General features: G+C 46.0%; 2 protein-coding genes across 6 annotated transcripts in view; one reads left to right on the forward strand and one right to left on the reverse strand.

The window, feature by feature from the left end:
- The window catches only part of DOCK6 (dedicator of cytokinesis 6), an 84868-nt gene that overhangs the window by 27030 nt on the left and 38185 nt on the right, over nucleotides 1-19653 (reverse strand). For all 5 annotated transcript variants that reach the window (XM_066593624.1, XM_066593623.1, XM_066593621.1 and 2 more), the window contains exons 15-22: nucleotides 7797-7914; nucleotides 7644-7714; nucleotides 7224-7362; nucleotides 5262-5363; nucleotides 5058-5144; nucleotides 3364-3595; nucleotides 2683-2847; nucleotides 1117-1295 (exon numbers count right to left, since the gene is read on the reverse strand). In XM_066593624.1, the coding sequence (XP_066449721.1) occupies nucleotides 1117-1295; nucleotides 2683-2847; nucleotides 3364-3595; nucleotides 5058-5144; nucleotides 5262-5363; nucleotides 7224-7362; nucleotides 7644-7714; nucleotides 7797-7914 (1093 nt within the window). The remainder of the gene's footprint in view (nucleotides 1-1116; nucleotides 1296-2682; nucleotides 2848-3363; nucleotides 3596-5057; nucleotides 5145-5261; nucleotides 5364-7223; nucleotides 7363-7643; nucleotides 7715-7796; nucleotides 7915-19653) is intronic.
- ANGPTL8 (angiopoietin like 8) lies at nucleotides 1115-14875 on the forward strand. Its single transcript, XM_066593625.1, has 5 exons — nucleotides 1115-1263; nucleotides 10951-11355; nucleotides 13152-13298; nucleotides 13683-13793; nucleotides 14276-14875. The coding sequence occupies exons 2-5, from the start codon at nucleotides 11032-11034 to the stop codon at nucleotides 14297-14299; spliced, it is 606 nt and encodes a 201-aa protein (XP_066449722.1). The 5' UTR covers nucleotides 1115-1263; nucleotides 10951-11031; the 3' UTR covers nucleotides 14300-14875.

Below are 19653 nucleotides of genomic sequence, written 5' to 3' on the forward strand. Positions count from 1 at the left end.
AGACCAGGGTGGTGCTGTATGGAGGAAAGTGGTCTATACATTCAAGCCATTGAAAATGGTTTCCCAGTTCTATGTAAATAAGGTTTCTGCAACTTTCTAAGGAGGCTTTACACGGGGCAACGATCCTCTGAATAGTCACTCAAACCAGTCGCTGGAACGTAAAAAGGACTGTTTCTGTGCTTTTACATCATCCGGTTGGTGGCTGTGCTAACAAGGGCCGACTGTCGCCCACATGTGCTCTATGCAGTGACTATTCAATGATTTTGCCACGTTCAGGTCACCTTAGTCTACTACGGCTCAGTTCCTCCCAATTTTCATCATTTTAGCTCGCAGTCAGTGAATGGGAACATTCTAGTTTATGCTCAAAGATGAAAACCCTTCCTAGCTTGATACTTCTCACAGCTGAGGATTTGCCACCATTGCATCCAGTCCAGACAATACTCTAGAAGCTACATTGTATCAATGCAGGTGATGTAACAAAACATTACAGGAGACAGATTTGTGCCGCTGATGCTTGTACGTCTCAGAGCATTATCTAGACTGGATACAATGGTACCAAAACCTCAGATGTGATGTATTTGGACTGTACAAATCTCCAGTCTCAGGTGGTAAACAAGTATTATCATTCACTGATGGCAAGCAGAGATCTTGAAAACTGTAAGGAGTTGAAAAACAAAGTAAATTAGAAAGTTTTATCAAATATATATAATAGGCTGGGGTCTGCACTGGCCAAACCTGAGCAGATGCCAGTGCCCAGTGGGCTTGGTGGGCTCATGGTGAGCTGGATAAGTTTGTGCTATGCTTGTGGTAGTGTAGAAGAGACTAGGAGCCCCCATTGTGATGCCTATATACAGCTGAAGCTAGCCCTCCACCCTGGATTATGGCTTTGATTGCCTGTAGGACTCCAGGTCTCTGCAGAGCTCATATGACGGATCCCTAAAAAGAGTAACTCAAGGGAAAAAAAAAGTTATAATAACTCATGGAGGGAGAAGGGAGCAAATAATGAAGACTTTGCAGGCGAGAGATGAGTTACTGCAAGGAAGTAACACCCTCTGACTCAAGCAGTTCCTCCGCTTCCATAAATAAGCCCAGCACAACAGATGACGCAACCTGTACCTTGCCTCCCATGATCTTCTGCACTTCCTCATCATCTGTGGAGCCCGGAGTACTGGTCAGATCTGGATTACTGTTACTAATACTCCTGCAGCGTGCCAGGTTCAGACTGCTGGGCCGCCCCGTGGCACGAGAGAGCGTGGCAGATTGGTAAGCAGGGGAAGACGAGGCATGGGAAACAGCTGTGGGAAGAGAAGAGGACAAGAAGATTAGTGAGATATCAGGGAAGATATTCGGCAAACGTAACTTCTTATTCTTGATCTCATCTGGATGGGGTTGTGTTGTGATCATTGCTGCAAGGGTTAATGTCATCAGCATACATTAACAAGAAGAGAAATGTGTTTTTTTTTACAAGCCTTTAGCCAGCAGGTGGTGCCGTTGTGATTTAGGGTATAAGCCACTTGCATTTTTTCTGATCTTTCCCTGAGGCTGCATGCACACGGTGGGTTGGATTCGGCATGCAGAATCGCACAGCGGAATCCGGCCCTGGTATCAGTGGCGTCTGCACGTACCTGCTTTGGGTTCGCTTCATCTGTACTGCAGATGGTCCGCATGGCCCACCATCAGACATGTTCAGGATCGATTTTTTTTCAAAACTCTTGCTTTTCCTGTGGAATCCGTCAATTGCGGACAGCTTGCGGGTTAGACAGCTTCCATTGACTTTAATGGAAGCCATCTGCGTGGACGCCACAGGAAAATGGACAATGCTGCGATTTTTTTCCCTTAGCGATTACTTTCCCATAGCATGCCATGCCTGTGTGCATGGACCCTTAAAGAAAGGATGATAACAGATAGCAATCCCTGCCCCACATGTTTCCCTCCCTTTTTCTTCTTGGTTGCTATGGTAGATCAGGACACGTTTTACTTTGACTTGGAAACAATTTATATTCATTCACACTAACATCGGCATTTGCATTCTTTCGTTTCTAATCGTTTTCTTTAACCTCTCCTGACCGATTGTTTTAGTAATTACACGTATTCCCCATAAAATAACAGTTTTTCTGTATATTTTCCCCGCTGAGCAGCCCTTCTGTTATTTTTCCTGGAAATATATGAATAAATTGACAACTGGGCGTTACCATTCTTTTTGACAATGTCCAACTCGTGAAGGGTGCTCAGCTGAAGGGACATAAAATGACAAGATACGGTAACACCCAGTTGTCACATTATGCATATATTTCCAGGAGGAATAACAGAGGAATAGCACAATGCAGAGCTATAAGAAAAAATGCTATAGCATTTTTATTTCCTGGGGAATACAAGTATTAAGGGAATTTCTAGGACTTTACTATTGATGACCTATCTACAGTATCCCCAGGATAGGTCATCAATAGTTGATCAGCAGGGGGTACAGCGTATTCACTGGCGTGCTGTCAGCACAGCAGAGCCAAATGTCCACATCAGAGGTCACCGCCAGAAGTGTAACAGAGAGGCGGCAGTCCCACTGCAATCAATGGGAACGATGCCTTCCATTACATTTCAGGCTCCTCATTGCAGTCAATGTCACTAACAATTATGAGGTCCTCACGTTATCTTACAGTCTCATGACCATCAATGGCAGACACTTACAGCTGTTCAGCTGGGCTGGCATGTCACTAGGAAGGTGGAAGGCGTAGTGCAGATATGATGCCAGTAGTCCGTTCCTGCCGTGCTGGTCCTGGGACCCCTCCAGTGTGCGGTGAATTTGGTTCACCAGCAGAGCCACCACCTCAAAGGCGGCCCGGCCCAGGTTCACTGTCAACAGGAATGGAAATCACGCATTATCAGGAAAATCAATGACATTACATCTATGAACAGAAACCGCATGGATCCTCCTGCCATGTTTTAGGTCCCCAGACCCATTAATATGTTTTACAATATTGCTGTAAACCATGTAGCTGCTTCTTAAAAGGGTTTTCCTGGTTCCCTTAACCCGGATGACGCATTTGCCGTGCTTTTCTCTGCCTATTGGCAGTCTTTATACATGCATAAATATGCAGCGTATTTGCATGCGTAAAAACGCATAAAATCCCATTGATTTTGTGTGTATTTCCTGCATATTTACGCACGCCCATTGATATCAAGATAGGATATGCCTCTTTTTTTTCACGCAAGATATGTAGCTGTGAATGAACCCATTGAAATCAATGGCTCTATTCACTATGTAATATGCTGTGTAATTTACGCTCGTGTGTATGAGCCCTAAGGCTCATTATAGAAGAACTAGGGAAGATACAAGATGATCTGCAGGTGAATTAAACCAGGACTAACCAATCTGTCCCCCGATGATGGGTGGTCTGACGATGAGTAGTATGAGCTTATCCAGGAGCTGGTGGCAAAAGCAAACAGCGGGGCCGAGGGCGGCAAGACGCAGGTTCCCCATACTGCTCTTCAGCTCTGACTCCACATTGCTTTCTGTAATAATGACATCCTTCAGCCGGAATGGAAAGCTCTGCTCCTCCAGCACCTGCACCAGAGTGAAGAACTTGTCCAAGTGGGGATCCTGGAGGGACAGAAAGAGAAGTGGGTGAGAGGGGTGCAGGTGAATACACTGGATACACAGTCAGGGATCTCAGAGGAGCCGCTTCCTTCATATGAGTATACAGCTCCGCTATGGACCTCCCATTCATCTATATGTAGAATGTGTTTAAAAGGAGAACTTTGCTTTCTATAACTTTTGCTCATCTCGCTGAGTTTTAGTGATCAGAGTGGTCCGCTAAACTGGGCCGCATCATCTGTATTTGGGTGTGAACAACCCAGCTCAGTCTCCAGGAGCCAAGAAAAACATTACCGTAATTACAGTAGATCAGCAAGTTGCTATGTACCAAGTGTAGCTGACAACTGGATCCAGGGCTTGGACCAACTACTGATTGGTTTTATATAAACTCTGCTCCAGTTTACCATGTTTCCCCGAAAATAAGACAGGGTCTTATATTAGTTTTTGCTCCAAAATATTTCTTTTTTAAATATATAACTGCCTAGACACTATTTAAAAATCATGCTAGGGCTTATTTTTTTGGGGTAGGTCTTATTTTCAGGGAAACGGGATAGTAAATTTTACTTAAATGGAATACTCAGTGTACAAAAACCCTATTATCATTCCCCCCAGTAGGGAAGTCTGAGTTAATAGAGTGGGTCTTCTGATCAGGATCCTCATCTCTTGGCAAAAGTGAAGAGCAGCTACAAAGAGTGCCTTTTCCTCTGGAGGACCAATCGTGCCCTGCCTCACACAGACATCCCATGGATGTGCATTGTGTTATCCCTTATGTCCCCTGTGGCGGTGCTGCAGGGAAACCGAAGACTTATTACCAGGTTTCCCCACAGATTACAGCTGATCACTGGGGGTCCCATCAGGAGGACACTTTGAAATCAGTTTATTGTCAAGGAATCCTTCTAACAAGTACAGACTGTCCAATGTGAACTCCTTTAAAGGGGGTTTCTGATTTTTGTTTCAATCTAACTCACCAACCTCAAATAGCATTTTATTTTTTGTAGCGGGTCTTCCTGCTCTAGTGACTTCCTGAAAACAGCTCACATAGACTTCTAATGTAGAAATCTAGGCATGTGTACTCACGGTCATTGAGTGCCAAAGTAAACAGAATGGACTGAGGACAGAAATGGTAGTGGAGGAACGATGGGTTGTTGAAGATACTTTGCCCTCTCCATTGCCACCAACGTATGACATTTAGGAAAACCTTTCTCAACCACTGAAGTACATTTTGGTGATGATACGGTTTTGCCGGAACCATTTGTGTAGAGGCAGACCACACAACTTCTACGGTGGTGGCCTTAGTCAGAGCAGAACTTTTACAAAAGTGGCGTGGGCTTGCAGAGCCTCAATAGGACGACGTGTCTCTGGTCTCAAATATTAGAAAGGAGAGGAGCATGCACCAAAAATACCTCTAATAGTGAAAGACCAGTCAAAGCAGAACCCCCAACAAGACATAAACCCACGAATACTCAACCTGTGTGTGCACAGATGATGCCGCCACCAGATCTACCGTGAAGACCGGTTTATGATTGTCCACCCACTTCATCCCTGGGAGCTGGACCTGTGGGATTGGAAGTATCAGTGATCCTTATTAGCAATCTGCCTGGGCCATTACAATGCATGCGTAACCCTCCTCCCTAAAAGAAGAACTGGCAGATGGTGCCATCAGTATACTCACATCAGGGGTCAGGACGGAATAACTGGGTGGTGGTTTTTCCACAGACACAGGAAGTGAGAAGGAGCCGGTCCTCAGGCGGCCATGCTGCATCAAAGGAATCCACTGTTGATAGAGACACCATGAGTAAGACAGTATCGAGTCAGACCATTAAAAGGGCATCTTAAAGATGTTCTCATCCAAAAGAAAATCTATCATGATGGCCATTTAAAATAGGATAACCTATTGTGTACTTCCATCTTTTAACACTGGTTTACATCTAGAAATATTTTGCAACTTAATTCTGATTTAAATCCTCACTATTCTGCTGATGTACTTCATCCTGAGGTACATCCTGTATTATACTCCAGAGCTGCACTCACTGTTCTGCTGGTGGAGTCACTGTGTACATACATTACTTATCCTGTACTGATCCTGAGTTACATCCTGTATTATACTCCAGAGCTGCCCTTACTATTCTGCTGGTGGAGTCATTGTGTACATACATTACTTATCCGGTACTCATCCTGAGGTACATCCTGTGTTATACTCCAGAGCTGCACTCACTGTTCTGCTGGTGGAGTCACTGTATACATACATTACTTATCCTGTACTGATCCTGAGTTACATACTGTATTATACTCCAGAGCTGCACTCACTATTCTGCTGGTGGAGTCACTGTGCACATACATCACTTATCCTGTACTCATCCTGAGGTACATCCTGTATTATACTCCAGAGCTGCCCTCACTATTCTGCTGGTGCAGTCACTATGTACATACATTACTTATCCCATACTGATTGTGAGTTGCATCCTGTATTATACTCCAGAGCTGCACTCACTATTCTGCTGGTGGAGTCACTGTGTACATAAAATACTTATCCTGTACTCATCCTGGGTTACATCTTGTATTATACTCCAGAGCTGCACTCACTATTCTGCTGGGGAAGTCCCTGTGTACATACATTACTGATCCTGAGTTACATCCTGTATTATACTCCAGAGCTGCACTCACTATTCTGCTGGTGGAGTCACTGTGTACACACATTACTTATCCTGTACTGTTCCTGACTTACCTCCTGTATTATACTCCAGAGCTGCACTCACTATTCTACTTGTGGAGTCACTGTGCCCATACACACATACTGTACTGATCTTGAGTTACATCATGTATTATACTCCAGAGCTGTGCTCACTATACTGCTGGAGGAGTCACTGTGTACATACATTACTTATCTTGTACTGACCCTGAGTTACATCCTCTATTATACTCCAGAGCTGCAATCAGTATTCTGCTGGTGGAGTCACTGTGTACATACATTACTTATCTTGTACTGACCCTTAGTTACATCCTGTATTATACTGCAGAGCTGCACTCACTATTCTGCTGGTGGAGTCACTGTGCACATACACACATACTGTACTGATCTTGAGTTACATCCTGTATTATACTCAGAGCTGCACTCACTATTCTGCTGGTGGAGTCACAGTGTACATACATTACTTATCCTGTACCGCTCCTGAATTACATCCTGTATTATACTCCAGAGCTCCATTCACAATTCTACAAGCTTCAGAGCTGAAATCTTTCAGCATTACCGATTGGCTGAATATATAATGGTGGAAAATGTGATGTATAGTGAGCTTGGCAAAGACTACTGCATGCAGTCGCCATTTTTTTCGATTGTAAGTGAATAAAGAGACATCCCTTTGGATATAACTTTGCTGTCCTGCGGTTGCATTTTCTATGCCCGATTGGCTGAATGTTTGCATATAGCTTATTCTGATGATTTGCATTCTCTACACCAGGTACTGTCCAATAATCTGATGTAGGAAAGACAAACTGCTCCCTGCATTATAGGAGTCCAACTCCAGAAGACTACAAGTCCCAGCAAGCAATCTGCCGCATTCTTGTGATGCTGGGACTTGTAGTCTAACAGGAGGTTGCAGATCAATACAGCAATGTTAGATAGGATGCCTCTCACCGTATATCCTGCGGGTGTTTCCAGGGAGGTTGGCTGGTTCTGCCGGCAGCTCACATGGTAGAAGGTGAAGAGGAGGTGATGGTTCTCAGTCAGATTTCCGGGAATTTTCATTTTAAACTCCTCATAGAACTCTGGAGATCTGCGAGGGGATGAGGGAAATACAAATTATACGGCAGGACTGAAATACATCAGACATAAATGGATTTCTTGACTGCAATCTACTGCTCCCTGTTATCAGCCACACACTGGACTGACTGTAGTGGTTTTCAGCTGGCAAATCCCTGCCCCGACTGTCATGATTTGGTCATTGCCAGTCCCGAAACCCCAGGAGCGTTCCTTTAAGTTTACTAACAAAGACTTTGAATTGGGGGCAACGCATCTGCCAATATACAAATACGGACAATGGCGCATAAAACTCACTTATTATGATACACGACGGCGGTGTAACTCTCACTATGGAATTCGTTGCAGCTTGATTTCCCGAATATCACCTGCAAGAACGGAGACCGGATATTAAAATTGTGTACATAGCAAAATGGCGCAGATTTATCAGACAGACTTTATGCTCCTCACCGCCAAGGCTTGGTTAGGGTCTTCTCCCGCCATGAACTGAACCTTTACGGCAATGTTCCTGACCGATCCCTGGCGGCTGCTGAAATTGAGGCACTTGGGGTATACGTATAGAAGGCTCCTGGGGAGATATAGGTGGTTAGAATCAGAAGCTGGTCAACATACAGCAGAGGAGATCTATCAAAACTGGTGCAAAGGAGACGGATCACGCATCTACCCGCTCATGTATGTATATTGTGCATCAATATACATCTGATACATAACAGGACGTCTTAAGAGATCGGTCATTGGTAACGGAGGATTCTAGGACTGCTGAGCAATGATGAAGGTGATAATGGTGGTCACTCAGCTGTCCCAGAAACGGATTACAATTTGAGGATATTTAATCAAGGACTTGATGAACTTCCTCTATCACTGATGAATTCATGGATCCATATACTTCTAAGTAGTGATGAGTGATTAGTGCAATAATCGGTTTGTGTCAGTATTGGTCCGATTCCACAAAAATCATCGTCAATCAGGATGGCCAATTCCGAGGCATATAAGTGTGATGCAGCTTCCTTCTCCAATATAACTCCGCTTTACTAAATTTCACACCAGCAGCAATATATGGTGTAAAAAAAATAAAAAAATAAAAAAAATAAATAAAAATCAATGAAATTATAGTTCAACAGGAAAACTGTATGAGGCTCAGAGAAGTGCATCGCCCCGCAGTGTGCTTCCATCCATGTAAATTACCCTTTAAACGAGTGCAGATCAACTCGTTATGTCGCTAAGCAGTGATGGTGCAGGCAAGAAATCTTCCAGTGTGAAAAGACCCTGACTGATGTGGTCGCTCACAGAGGCGGTGGTAAAATAATCCAAAATTTGGTGCATTTCTGGTACAAAATGTTGCATCAAGTGTTAGGGTCCATCCACAAGGGTGGAGGCAGTTTTCGCTGCATGTATATATGTGTGTATTTGGACAAAGGACAGGAGACGATGCTTTATGTGGCAATGCATTTCAGCGCTGCACTGTCAGCTTCATCTGGCCTGTATAAAGACCAGTAGAAGGCGCCACTATGGTGCTGAAACGCGTCACCGCTCGGTCTCCTGTCCTGTTCCCTCCCGCCCACGTGGAACCCATCGTCTTCTTTCTTCTTATCTGCCTTCACAGAGGTTCATCCATACATCAGGGAGGTTGCTGCTCCGAAGTCTCCATATCATTGCCCGTTCTTCAGCATCCCACGTACCAAGATTCCTTTGCTTCGACCATCTATTCATTTGCAGTGTTACATCATGGAGCGCTTTTTTTGTTCTCTTCCGCCTAGACTTAATGGAGAGTTTTGGACTAATACCGACCCAAATAGGGCATGCTGCAGGTTTTTTTTCACATGTGTGATAAATACGTGTCAGTCACCAACGAATACAAATGTTGTTCTATTGGGTCCAGATTAAGTCCATAAAAAATACGGATGTAATATGGACGCAAAATACGCCTGTGTGAATGAGTCCTGACACCCATTTGCTCAACGATGGGGTGTGGCTTAAGTGCAACAGCCTGCGCCTCAACTAATGCAAATTAAGCTAACCAATAGGTTGCATGAAAAAAAAAAATTACCTGAAGATACCCCAAATTTATCCTGCAGCATGAGCCCCTGGGATGAATTTGGCTGACTTTTATACTGCTTAGGCTGCATTCCCACGAACGTATATCGGCTCGGTTTTCACGCCGAGCCGATATACGTCGTCCTCATCTGCAGGGGGGGGGGGGTGGAAACGCAGGAGCAGGAACTGAGCTCCCGCCCCCTCTCTGCCTCCTCTCCGCCCCTCTGCACTATTTGCAATGAAAGGAGGTGGGATGGGGGTGGGGCTAAGTTCCACGAATTAGCCCCGCCCCACCTCTCCCTAATGCAAATAGTGCAGAGGGGCGGAGAGGAGGCAGAGAGGGGGCGGGAGCTCAGTTCCTGCTCCTGGCTCTTCCATCCTCCCCCCCCTGCAGATGAGGACGACGTATATCGGCTCGGCGTGAAAACCGATCCGATACACGTTCGTCTGAATGCAGCCTTAAACCATGTGAACTTCTACTATTGATGATGTTGCTTCAGGATAGGACACCAATAGTTAAATCCACCACTCAGGATCCCTGCCAATCAGCTGATTGTTAGGCCCACTGTTGGTATGGACAGTGCTGCCAACATTGCAGTGGCCCAATTTGGTACTACAGACAAAGAGCCCACTCAAGGCAATAGGAGCCGAGCTTGCAGTATGATGTGGACAGTGCTATCTGCTTTCAGCACTGTCCACACGGCCAGCAGGCCCAGCTGATCGGTGGGGATCCCGAAATCAACTATTAACCCTTGCGTGGTATTATGGGGTCTATTTGACAACAGCCTTGTTCCCTGCAGTCCTGCACTTTGAGGGTTAACTACCTCCCTTGAAGATAGATCATCAATAGTAGAAGTCCCAGACAACCTATTTCCCATTAGACAGGATTAGTAAATCTAACCCAACTGCCAGATTCTGCTGGGATCCATCAGCAATCTTGAACCAAGGATCAGACGGAATCAATTAGTTTCACTTCATTGTACAATAAGTGGCATCAGATGGCACGATATGGTTATATCACGAGGGCACAGATTCCACAGCCGGCTTCCAAAGTCATCACATCATAGATCAGCTGGCCGTCTTTTCACAGTTAAATATTTGCCTTCCCCCAATATCCTGATGCAATTTGTGATGGGATTGATAAATTTACTTTGAAGAATTTTGGCACAGCACTGATTTGTCTTCTGGCACTTGACCATTAGGCTGTGCCATGAGTGAATGCCAGTGCTAGCAACAGTAAGTGTCAGTCCCGTGAAGTGGGCTCAGTTGCAGCAGCCAATGAGAGGGCATCAGACAGTATAACCTCAGGGTAAACTTGGGGCGAGGTCACCTGTGTTTACCTGGCAATGACAGCAGACAAGTGGGAAGCGTGACTGACCTAATGAAATAGTTTGACCCATGGTGAGGCGAGTGAGGTGTCACAATGATATATGTATATAAGTGTATAAAAGATAGACATAGCCGGCCATGTGACCGCGCTATAAAATAATATATACCGGATGTAAAACATACAATACGATCATCCAGAAGAGCCCAGATAAATTGTGCCCTCTGGTATCTTATCTTACAGGACCTGCTGTAATCTGCAGCCTGGTTTACACAATCCAGCACCTCCTCGCTCACTCCCACCTTCCAAGTCCCTTTAACCGGCATGTACGCCGCATCAGGCTCCTCACTCTGCCAACAGCCGGTGCCCTGTGCCATGCTGCTTGTGCTCCTCCTGGTGCTGCCACTCTCTCTGGGAGAAGAAGAGCAGAAGAAGCCGGCAATGCAAGAAGAATTTAACGTGTTGGTGTATGGGACGCTGCAGCTCGGGCAGGCGCTGAGGGACACCTACACCTCCAGCAATGACAAACTGCAGAGGATTGCCATCAGGCAAGGCAAGCTGGAGAAGAAGATCGAGAGGCTGCAGGCGCAGGTATCCAAGGCGAGGCAAGAGACCAGAAGGACTGGTGAGGAAGTAGCGGGGCTTCAGGTAAGGTCCTATGGAGAGGTCCCATGTTGGGGGGAGGGTGTCAAAAAGAACATGACAAGTGCAAATGTATTTAGTTCACATATGGTATAATATTACTGCCTAATACACTGCCAGACGTCCTGGGATAGCAGGTTGTAAACTGATGATGAAGCGGCGCTACCACAGGTGACGTCTTGGGAGTGCCCTCACCTGTATGAGGTGTGAAGTGTCATCTTGTAAGCGAGGCTGAACACCGGCCGGAGGGCAAGGCGATGGGAATTATTGCAGTTCGGACAAGACAGGATAGCGGGTACCAGATGGCTGCGACATTCTATTTCCCAACTTGTGCAGGCACCTAATAATCCTTGATATACAGTGTTGCGCGATTACCAGGAATGCATTATAGAAGGCATTATCACCCACAGTAGACCTTGCAGTGGTTGTCCACGAGTGGTTAATGATTACGACCAGCGGCGTTTGGCTAGAATTGTCTGTGAGATAAGTGACTGTGGCCGAAATCACAGAAGCCCCTACCCATATATCCCGCAGGTCAGCGCAGCGTTAATTTACCTTCCATTGTATATGGGGGCAGGAGACCCACCAGAGCGCCTCTGTTAGCACCACGGCACCGGACACAGCGCCTCACCTGGGTCCTGAGGTTGCTAACTGGACCCTAGAGGCAGTTGTTTCAGGCTGATGGTAGGGTTCATGTGTGGCACAGACCCCGTGAAGCCATAGACGCCAGTTGTCAAAAAGGCAGTGTGCAGGGTGGGAGTGGTTCCATACTGCTGTGGGGTGTTCTCATGGCATAGGTTGGGTCCACTGATCCATCTAAACAAGTCACTGACTGATGCCTGCTACAGTTCACTACTTGGTGACCACTGCAACCCTTCATGAACTTCATGCAACCCCCTAATGATGGGATGTTCCAGCAGGATAGTGCGCCGTACCATAGCTCAAGTTGTCCAGAATTGGTTTGAGTATTCTGGAGAGTTCCTATGAATGGTGGGGCCTGCATGTTAGCCCTACATCAGCCCAGTCAAGCATCCATGAGATGTAGGGTAAAGGTCCATTCACACCCAAGATTCTGTACCTACAAACACCCCAGAGCTGTGTGTGGTTATCCAACCCGTAAGGCTTGAGATCCCTCAGATGTCTTCGATGCACTTGTGGAATCTGTGTCAAGTTTCTGCACTTCGCCGAGTTAGAGGGAAAGGCGTCCTACATGATAGTTCTTTTGGTATCACTTTTAGCATGCTAGTGTATATAACAGTCTTGAGATAGTGTAATGTAAGGACTCTGCACCCCCAGGAAGTCTCTAAGAGAGAAGATATGGTAGTATGGTGTGACCAAGGACTAATAGAAGTCTACACAATGATGAGCCGTAGTGCGATGCACAGATACTGGTGCTGAGAATAGCATTATCTATGTCTTGGTACGCTGAGCGACAACCTATATAGCACCATTACCAGAGGCGTAACTTGAAGCTTCTGGGCCCCGGTGCAAAATCTTTAACAAGGCCCCCTACTATAATGTTTTTTTTTTTTTTATAGTACTGGGCTCCAAGTATAGAGAAGAGAGGCCTTATGGGCCCCCTAAGGCTCCTGGGCCCGGGTGCAACCGCATCCCCTACACCCACTGTAGTTACGCCCCTGACCATTACAACTCTCACAAGGGTTGTCAGCTCTCCCAGTCTTCAACGACATGTCTCCACCATGTCTTGTTTCTGCACCCCTCCGGGGGACACATCAGATTCTTTCATCTTGCAATGATGTTATAATTAGTAAAATGTTCTGATCTTCTGACCTCGCTGGCAGAGAGAAGAGCAAGAGAGGAGATCTCTCTCCCACAGAACAGCGGAGGATCTGCAGGACGCCCAGAAGGAGTACAAAGACTTCCAGAGAAGGCTGCAAGACATGGAGAAAAGGGTGCAAGCTAAGGAGCAACTGCTCCCTGATCTAAAGGTAATCGAGCATTCTGGGTTCATCCACTTACATCTTTTACATTAGTTTCTCTACACCAGTGGCTTCGTCTCCATCCTGTGTCTCTGAACTACAACTCCCAGCATCCTCCAACAGATAAATGCCGCAGCTAGAATGATACTCCATTCAGAGATTGAAAACCTGTACGGATGATCCCCACACAATGCTCATCTGATACAAGAGCACAGCTCGTTACAGTGTGTCAGCAGCACATGGGTGTTCAGCCTCTACAAGTGTTTTCATTCATTTACATAAAGCAATGATCTTGAAAAGGTTAAAATTGACCAACCATTTTATTTTCTGGAAAGCCCCTTTAATATGGCGTGTTGGGTTACCGATAATGGCAGCTTTATTATTCCAACACAGGAGCGCATAAAAAAGCAGAATCTACTTCTCCAAGTCATCACTGCGGAGTCGGCGCGACAGAAGAAGCAGATGGCGGAGCAGAGGAAAAGACTTCTTACTATCCTCAAACAAGTAAGTATAGACTAAGAGTCCTTTTACACGGGCCAACAGTCTTTCGGATGACCGCCCGGGTGTTACGCCACAGCCAAGGTGGTCAGCGCTCATGCGGAGCATTCTAACACAAAAACTTGCCTCCGGCTCGCTGGTTTCTCGCTCAAGAAACCAGCGAGCCGACGGCAAGCCATGCGGAGCATCCGCAGTACAGATAAAAAAGACAAGACAGCAGGTACACGCGGGCGCCGCTGCTGGCAGAGCCGGATTCCACGCGGGATTCCGCATGCGGAATCAGACTCTGCCATGTGCAGGGGGCCTTAAACTGAATAACTATGGCTTACATTCCCTTAATCGAGCATCTACTTGGATGATACTGGCCCTGTGTAAAGCCGCCCTAAACTCATATGACATACAGTATGATGTATCTTCCCAATGGCACAATGTTGGCGTTGGGGACTGCTGACCAGTTCAATGCTAACCACTGTGTGTTTTTCCTACAGTCCCCTGCTACTGGATCCAGTTGAGAGCATACCCCACGGGTCATTATTCTACTGGGGCACGACCCCCTTGATCATGGACTGATGCACTTTGAATCCAAAAGGCTTCTTGGCCGACCATGAAAGACAAGACCATGTTGCCCTGTGAAACAGATGCGACCATACCACCATATTGGCACATTCAAAAGTGACGAAGACATTAGAATGGGATAAACAAAGAATTTCTTAGATCATCCTATTCAGCATGTACACAGGTAACTCTGGGGCGCAAATCCTGTAGTGCCATCAGGGATTGTTGCACAGCTGTGTAGGTGTCATTAAACACTGCTTTACTGGCATTCTATTCATGCACCCGAAAGCAGCTGCATGGAATAGTGTATATAAATGTATGATCTGGTTGTGCAATAGAGATTGTGATCTGGTATAAACGGTTACTGCATAGAGCAGTTTGCTCTCCCCCTTCCATGGGCCTGGGGTCCGCTCTTACTGAAGCACATAATGATCAGCGATGAAGCTGTGGATTATTTATTGTGTACAGGTTTCTGGGTAAAGTGTTCCGATGATAAAGTTGGAAAAAGCATCAATAAAACATTATGTAGGAAAACCGCAGACTGCATGAAGCGTACCAATTTATGGTTCTTTCTCTTTCCATTTCATGCTGAGTCAAATGTAATCTATTGTTCTCTGTTATCAACTACCTTGGCTCAGGGGGGCTGCAGTGTAAAGGTCCATTTACATGTAACGATTATTGCTCAAACGAATGAATTTGAGCGATAATCATTCAGTGTGAACGCAAAAAATAAATAAATTGGCGTTCGTGGTTGTTTACGCTGACTTTTCAGTCAGCTTAAAAAACCATGTTAGCTCGTTGGCTTGTCATTCCGTGTAAATGCTCCCCGCTCAGTGTTTCGCATAGGAGGTGAAGCGCTGAGCGAGAAGCTGCAATCCAGCGGCAAGTCTTCCAGTTTAAATGCTCTGCGCGAGCGCGGATGACCTTAGCGGTGACGTCAGCACTTGTGCAGTCGCTTGAAAGACTGGCGGTCCGTGTAAGAGGGTCTTTAGGGTGTATTCACACAAGCGAGCACCATATCTGTCCATTGCACTTCTAAACCTGTAATTTTCACCGTGACTGCAATGCGCTTCGCGAGAACAACGAATCACATCGCTGTGCGTGAAAACTGCATGTTGTTTCAATAGGAAAAATTTAAAAATCGCATTGCACTTGCATGAAAATTGCAGAGACCATAATGGGCAATATCACCCAAAATACAGGACCTTCTGCGTTCTTTCCATCTCCATGCAACTAATGGGTTCTATTTCCTTGCAAGTTTTGCGCGTCTCGCAACACACAAAACTCACTGAGGAAAATTGCCCATGTGAATACAGCTTTAAGGTACCGTTACATAGGATGACTGTTGGGCACCCGAGAGCCGTGCCACAGACCATCACTACCATGCTCTGTCGGCGGCGGAGTGTACATGCGATGACTCTTGCCCGAATTCATCCGATAACCGCCCCATGTAAAGGTACCTATAAATAGGATGACTAATAATCCAGCACCCTACTTTATTTCCAGGTCACATACAGTATGTAGCTGTGATAACTCTTTTACAATAGGCTGCTGACTTTAAAAGGTGAGTGGCCCTTTAAGTGGTCCCTATGATGGGTTGATTACTTGGTTCTCAATGGAATCTCCGACAATCAGCCAGGTGAAAGTGGCTGCCGTATTCTGTTTTACACAGCACCCATTGAATTCCTAAGGTGGCCATGTAATACATAGTGATGTCATGTCCTCCAAACCCGAAACCACCCTTTGCAGTGGCTCTCTGCAAGTAGAGTTGTTTTGACATCTATATGACCTAGTGCAGGAAATGTCCGGCTACCTTACATTCCCTGCGCAGTCCTCCAGCCAGGATCGTCTACACTTTATCCTTACCAATAACCTTCTAGTGCTGCCTCTGGATCTTCTCCTGTCCTATGCATGTTCCCCAGAACATCTTCATTTACCAGCTCAAATCTTCTAAACAACCACATCCTAACCTACCGTATTTCCCCAAAAATAAGCCCTACCATGATTTTTGGGGAGGCTTGAAATATAAGCCCTACCTCGAAAAAAGCCCTTGCTACACTACATTACAAAAAAAGCAATACATTGCCGACTAGGTCCCTCCCACTGGTCTCAAGAGTGCTTGCTTGCAATCCTCAGCCGCCGACAGACGATCGCTTGGTGGTTATGGGGTAAACCCCACCCCCAGCAAGCGATGGCCGTGATTGGTTCTCGAGCGTCGCGGCTCAAGCCAATCAATGCAGTGCTCGCAGAACCAATCAGAGTCATCGCCTGCTGGAGGCGGGGTTTACAAACTCCATTACCAGGAAGCGATCTTCTGTCAGCGGCTGAGGACTGCAAGCAAGCGCGCCAGAGATCTAAAGACCAGCGTGAGGAACCCGGATGGTGCCTGCCAGGCAAGTATAATAAGACCTCCCTTGAAAATAAAACCCAGTGCCTCTTTTAGGGCAAAAATTAATAGAAGACAGGGTCTTATTTTGGGGGAAACACAGTAGTAGTCAGTGGAGATTAAAGGGGTATTCACATTTTATGACATGATGGCATATCCTCGCGATATGACATCACTTTATGATTGGTGGGAGTCCGACCTTCAGCACCTCCACTGATTCTGATAAAGAAGATGACGCAGCGCTTTCACATTTCCCCTGCAAAGTCAGTGGCTGGGACGCTACAGTGCAAGGAAACCTGTGAAGTTTGTTAACTAGAGAGTTTCACATGTGGACACCCCATATAGTAAAAGAATTGGGGTCACATACTCCGATTGTGTCTTTAAAAGGGGTTGTCCGGGTATGGACGATTTTTAAAAAAAGTCTGTTAAAAAAAAATTAAAAAGTAGCCATAGTCACCCGTTCGTTTCCCCAGCAACCCAGCGCTGCAGCTCATGCTGTTCTCCTTTAGAAACCCCTACCACCTGGCCGCTGCAGCGGTCGAATGCTGTTCTCCTGGCATCATGACTCCCAGCATCTCAGCTGTGATGCTAGAAGGTGGTCACGTGACCAATGTGGTCTCCGATTGGCTGCAATGTAGAAGTGGTAGCAGTTCGTAAACAATGGAAGTAGCAGTACTGGATCACAGCGGGATAAATGGGAGACTACAGTCGCTTTTAATTGTTTTAACACATTTGCAGACATTTTTAAAATATCCACAATCGGCCAACCCTTTTAAGCCCAGTGGGCCATGCATCTGTGCAACTCTTTCTCATTATGGTCTATGGGAAATTACAGAAACAGATAAGACTCTAATAGACCAAGCAAAACACATGCCCAGTGCCATTATTTACTACTACTGTCTTGTTAGGTGAAAGATGTGTACCTGTTGGTCTCTGCGCCTCCCTAAAGTTACACCCTCGGTTATCACTTGCAAAAAGTGTCATTTAAGGGTGTGCTAGTGCTGGAATGGACATGTCTGGTCTCAGATGCAGAGTGATGTCCCAATTACTAAAGGATTATAAAATTGGATTATTATTGTTCAGTAAATCCTGGCTTAAGAGAACTGAACCGAGAGTGTGGCCGCTCCCTCCAAGGAAAAGCAAAGCCACTTATAGTCTTGTATAGAAGGACACGGGGGCCATATGTAACAGTATAGTAAGGGATGTGCAGGGCCCGGAGGCAAAGAGCTAAGAGTTCTGTAGACGTGTAATCTGTGGCATGTAGATGGCACGCCATCAGATTCCACAGATGTCTTCTGGCATGGTAAGAATGTAGCAGCATCATATGAGCTGGTGATTAAAAACAATACATATCAAACAATGACTACGGGGTGGGGAGATATACAGGGGGTTCCGTTAAAACCTCCCATATCTAATCCATTCGCAGAGCAGGAAGTACGAATGATAGGAAAATAAAGTAGGAAATGTAACAACTCAAAATTGTTTTGGGACACACCAATAACCTTCGACACAGGCCCCACCGGTAGCATGAACAATATGCAGTCTGTACTCCGTTTCTGCTCACGTTCTACAACATGTCCACCGCAACAATCGTGTCAAGGATGCATGCTCACAAATCTGGGAGATCATTCATTGTAATCATGAAAGCATGGTCCTTCACGTAACCCAAGAGTAAGGGCTCCTGTCCATGGGCGTGATTCCGTTGGCGGTAAATCGCTGTCGAATCACGCTGTCTTAAGCTTTCAATAGCGTTGCTATGGAAAGCGCCGGCGCCCTGTCCATGAGCATCCGGTAATTCACAGCATGCTGCGAATTGCCGTGATTCTCCACGGTCAGCCTATGTCAGATAGGCTGACAGCGGAGATCTGTCTGCCGGCTCCTGCTCCCGGGCGGTGGCTCCCGCAGCGGTGATTCGCCGCAGGAATACCGCAACGCCCGTGGAAAGGTAGCCTAAGAAATACAGCGGATCAAGATCTGGTGAACGGGGCGGCCACCGCGTCCAACTCCGAACATCCATCCTTGCTGGAAGACGATGATAGGTTAGAGCTCAGCGACTTGGGGACACAGTAACTGCTCCAACACGTCAAGGTATACGGGGCAAGTTACTGTAGGTTCACCAAGAAAAAGATAAAAAGACCGATAATCTTGTCTTTTATTACATCACACCGAGCACGCAGTTTTGGGCTCTTGGATATGTTCTCTATAGAGATGGAGAAGATTTTTAGTTCCCAAATCTGCACATTATGTTGATTGGCATACTGTATCAGATGAAAGACGGACGAGAACAAGAGGTTTGCAAGAGAGTGACTAGCAGTGTTGATCTGACCAAGAATCGTGGTAGCTAATTCCCATTTACGCGGCTCGTCGCCTGGCTTCAGTTGTGGGACAATGACTGCATACGTGGCTTCCTCTGTATCCTTACACAGTGCAATCAATGCGCTGTTATTGGAGGTAAGTTGAATTGTCTGGATGCTTGGCAAATTAATTTCTCCGGACGTCTCCGAAACCTCGCTCAAATTTCTTCCACTTTCTCAATGGAAACACTTCCACAAGCTCCCCAGGACTGTTGTAGAACATTTCCTAGTGTAAGAAACTTCTGGAACATCACCTTAACTGTTTCTCCATCAGGCAGATCTCTGAACACTCGTCAGTAATTTCTTTGCAACAAAATTTTAATTTTTTTTTTTGTTTTGGCATACCCCACTAGTGCTTTGGAGTTGCTTTATGCTGCTAGGTTTCCCACCTTGGTCACTGAAAAATACTAGCGTGATTTAGTGGCGTGGCTTATCACAATGTATGTTTTTACCTCCATTATTCCAGTATCACTAGTAGTACCAATGGCCCCCTTTAGTGGCTCCGGCAGTACCAATGGCCCCCTTTAGTGGCTCCGGCAGTACCAATGGCCCCCTTTAGTGGCTCCGGCAG

The sequence above is a fragment of the Eleutherodactylus coqui genome, chromosome 2, assembly GCF_035609145.1.
Source record: "Eleutherodactylus coqui strain aEleCoq1 chromosome 2, aEleCoq1.hap1, whole genome shotgun sequence".
In the NCBI taxonomy this organism is placed as follows: Eukaryota; Metazoa; Chordata; class Amphibia; order Anura; family Eleutherodactylidae; genus Eleutherodactylus; species Eleutherodactylus coqui.

What these genes read in the sequence shown, in the direction of transcription:
- ANGPTL8 (XM_066593625.1), top strand. Translation starts at nt 11,032, where the DNA reads ATGTACGCCGCATCAGGCTCCTCACTCTGCCAACAGCCGGTGCCCTGT. An exon ending in AACTGCTCCCTGATCTAAAG is followed by an intron (nt 13,299 to 13,682) that starts GTAATCGAGCAT and finishes ATTCCAACACAG; the next exon opens with GAGCGCATAAAAAAGCAGAA. An exon ending in TTCTTACTATCCTCAAACAA is followed by an intron (nt 13,794 to 14,275) that starts GTAAGTATAGAC and finishes TTTTTCCTACAG; the next exon opens with TCCCCTGCTACTGGATCCAG.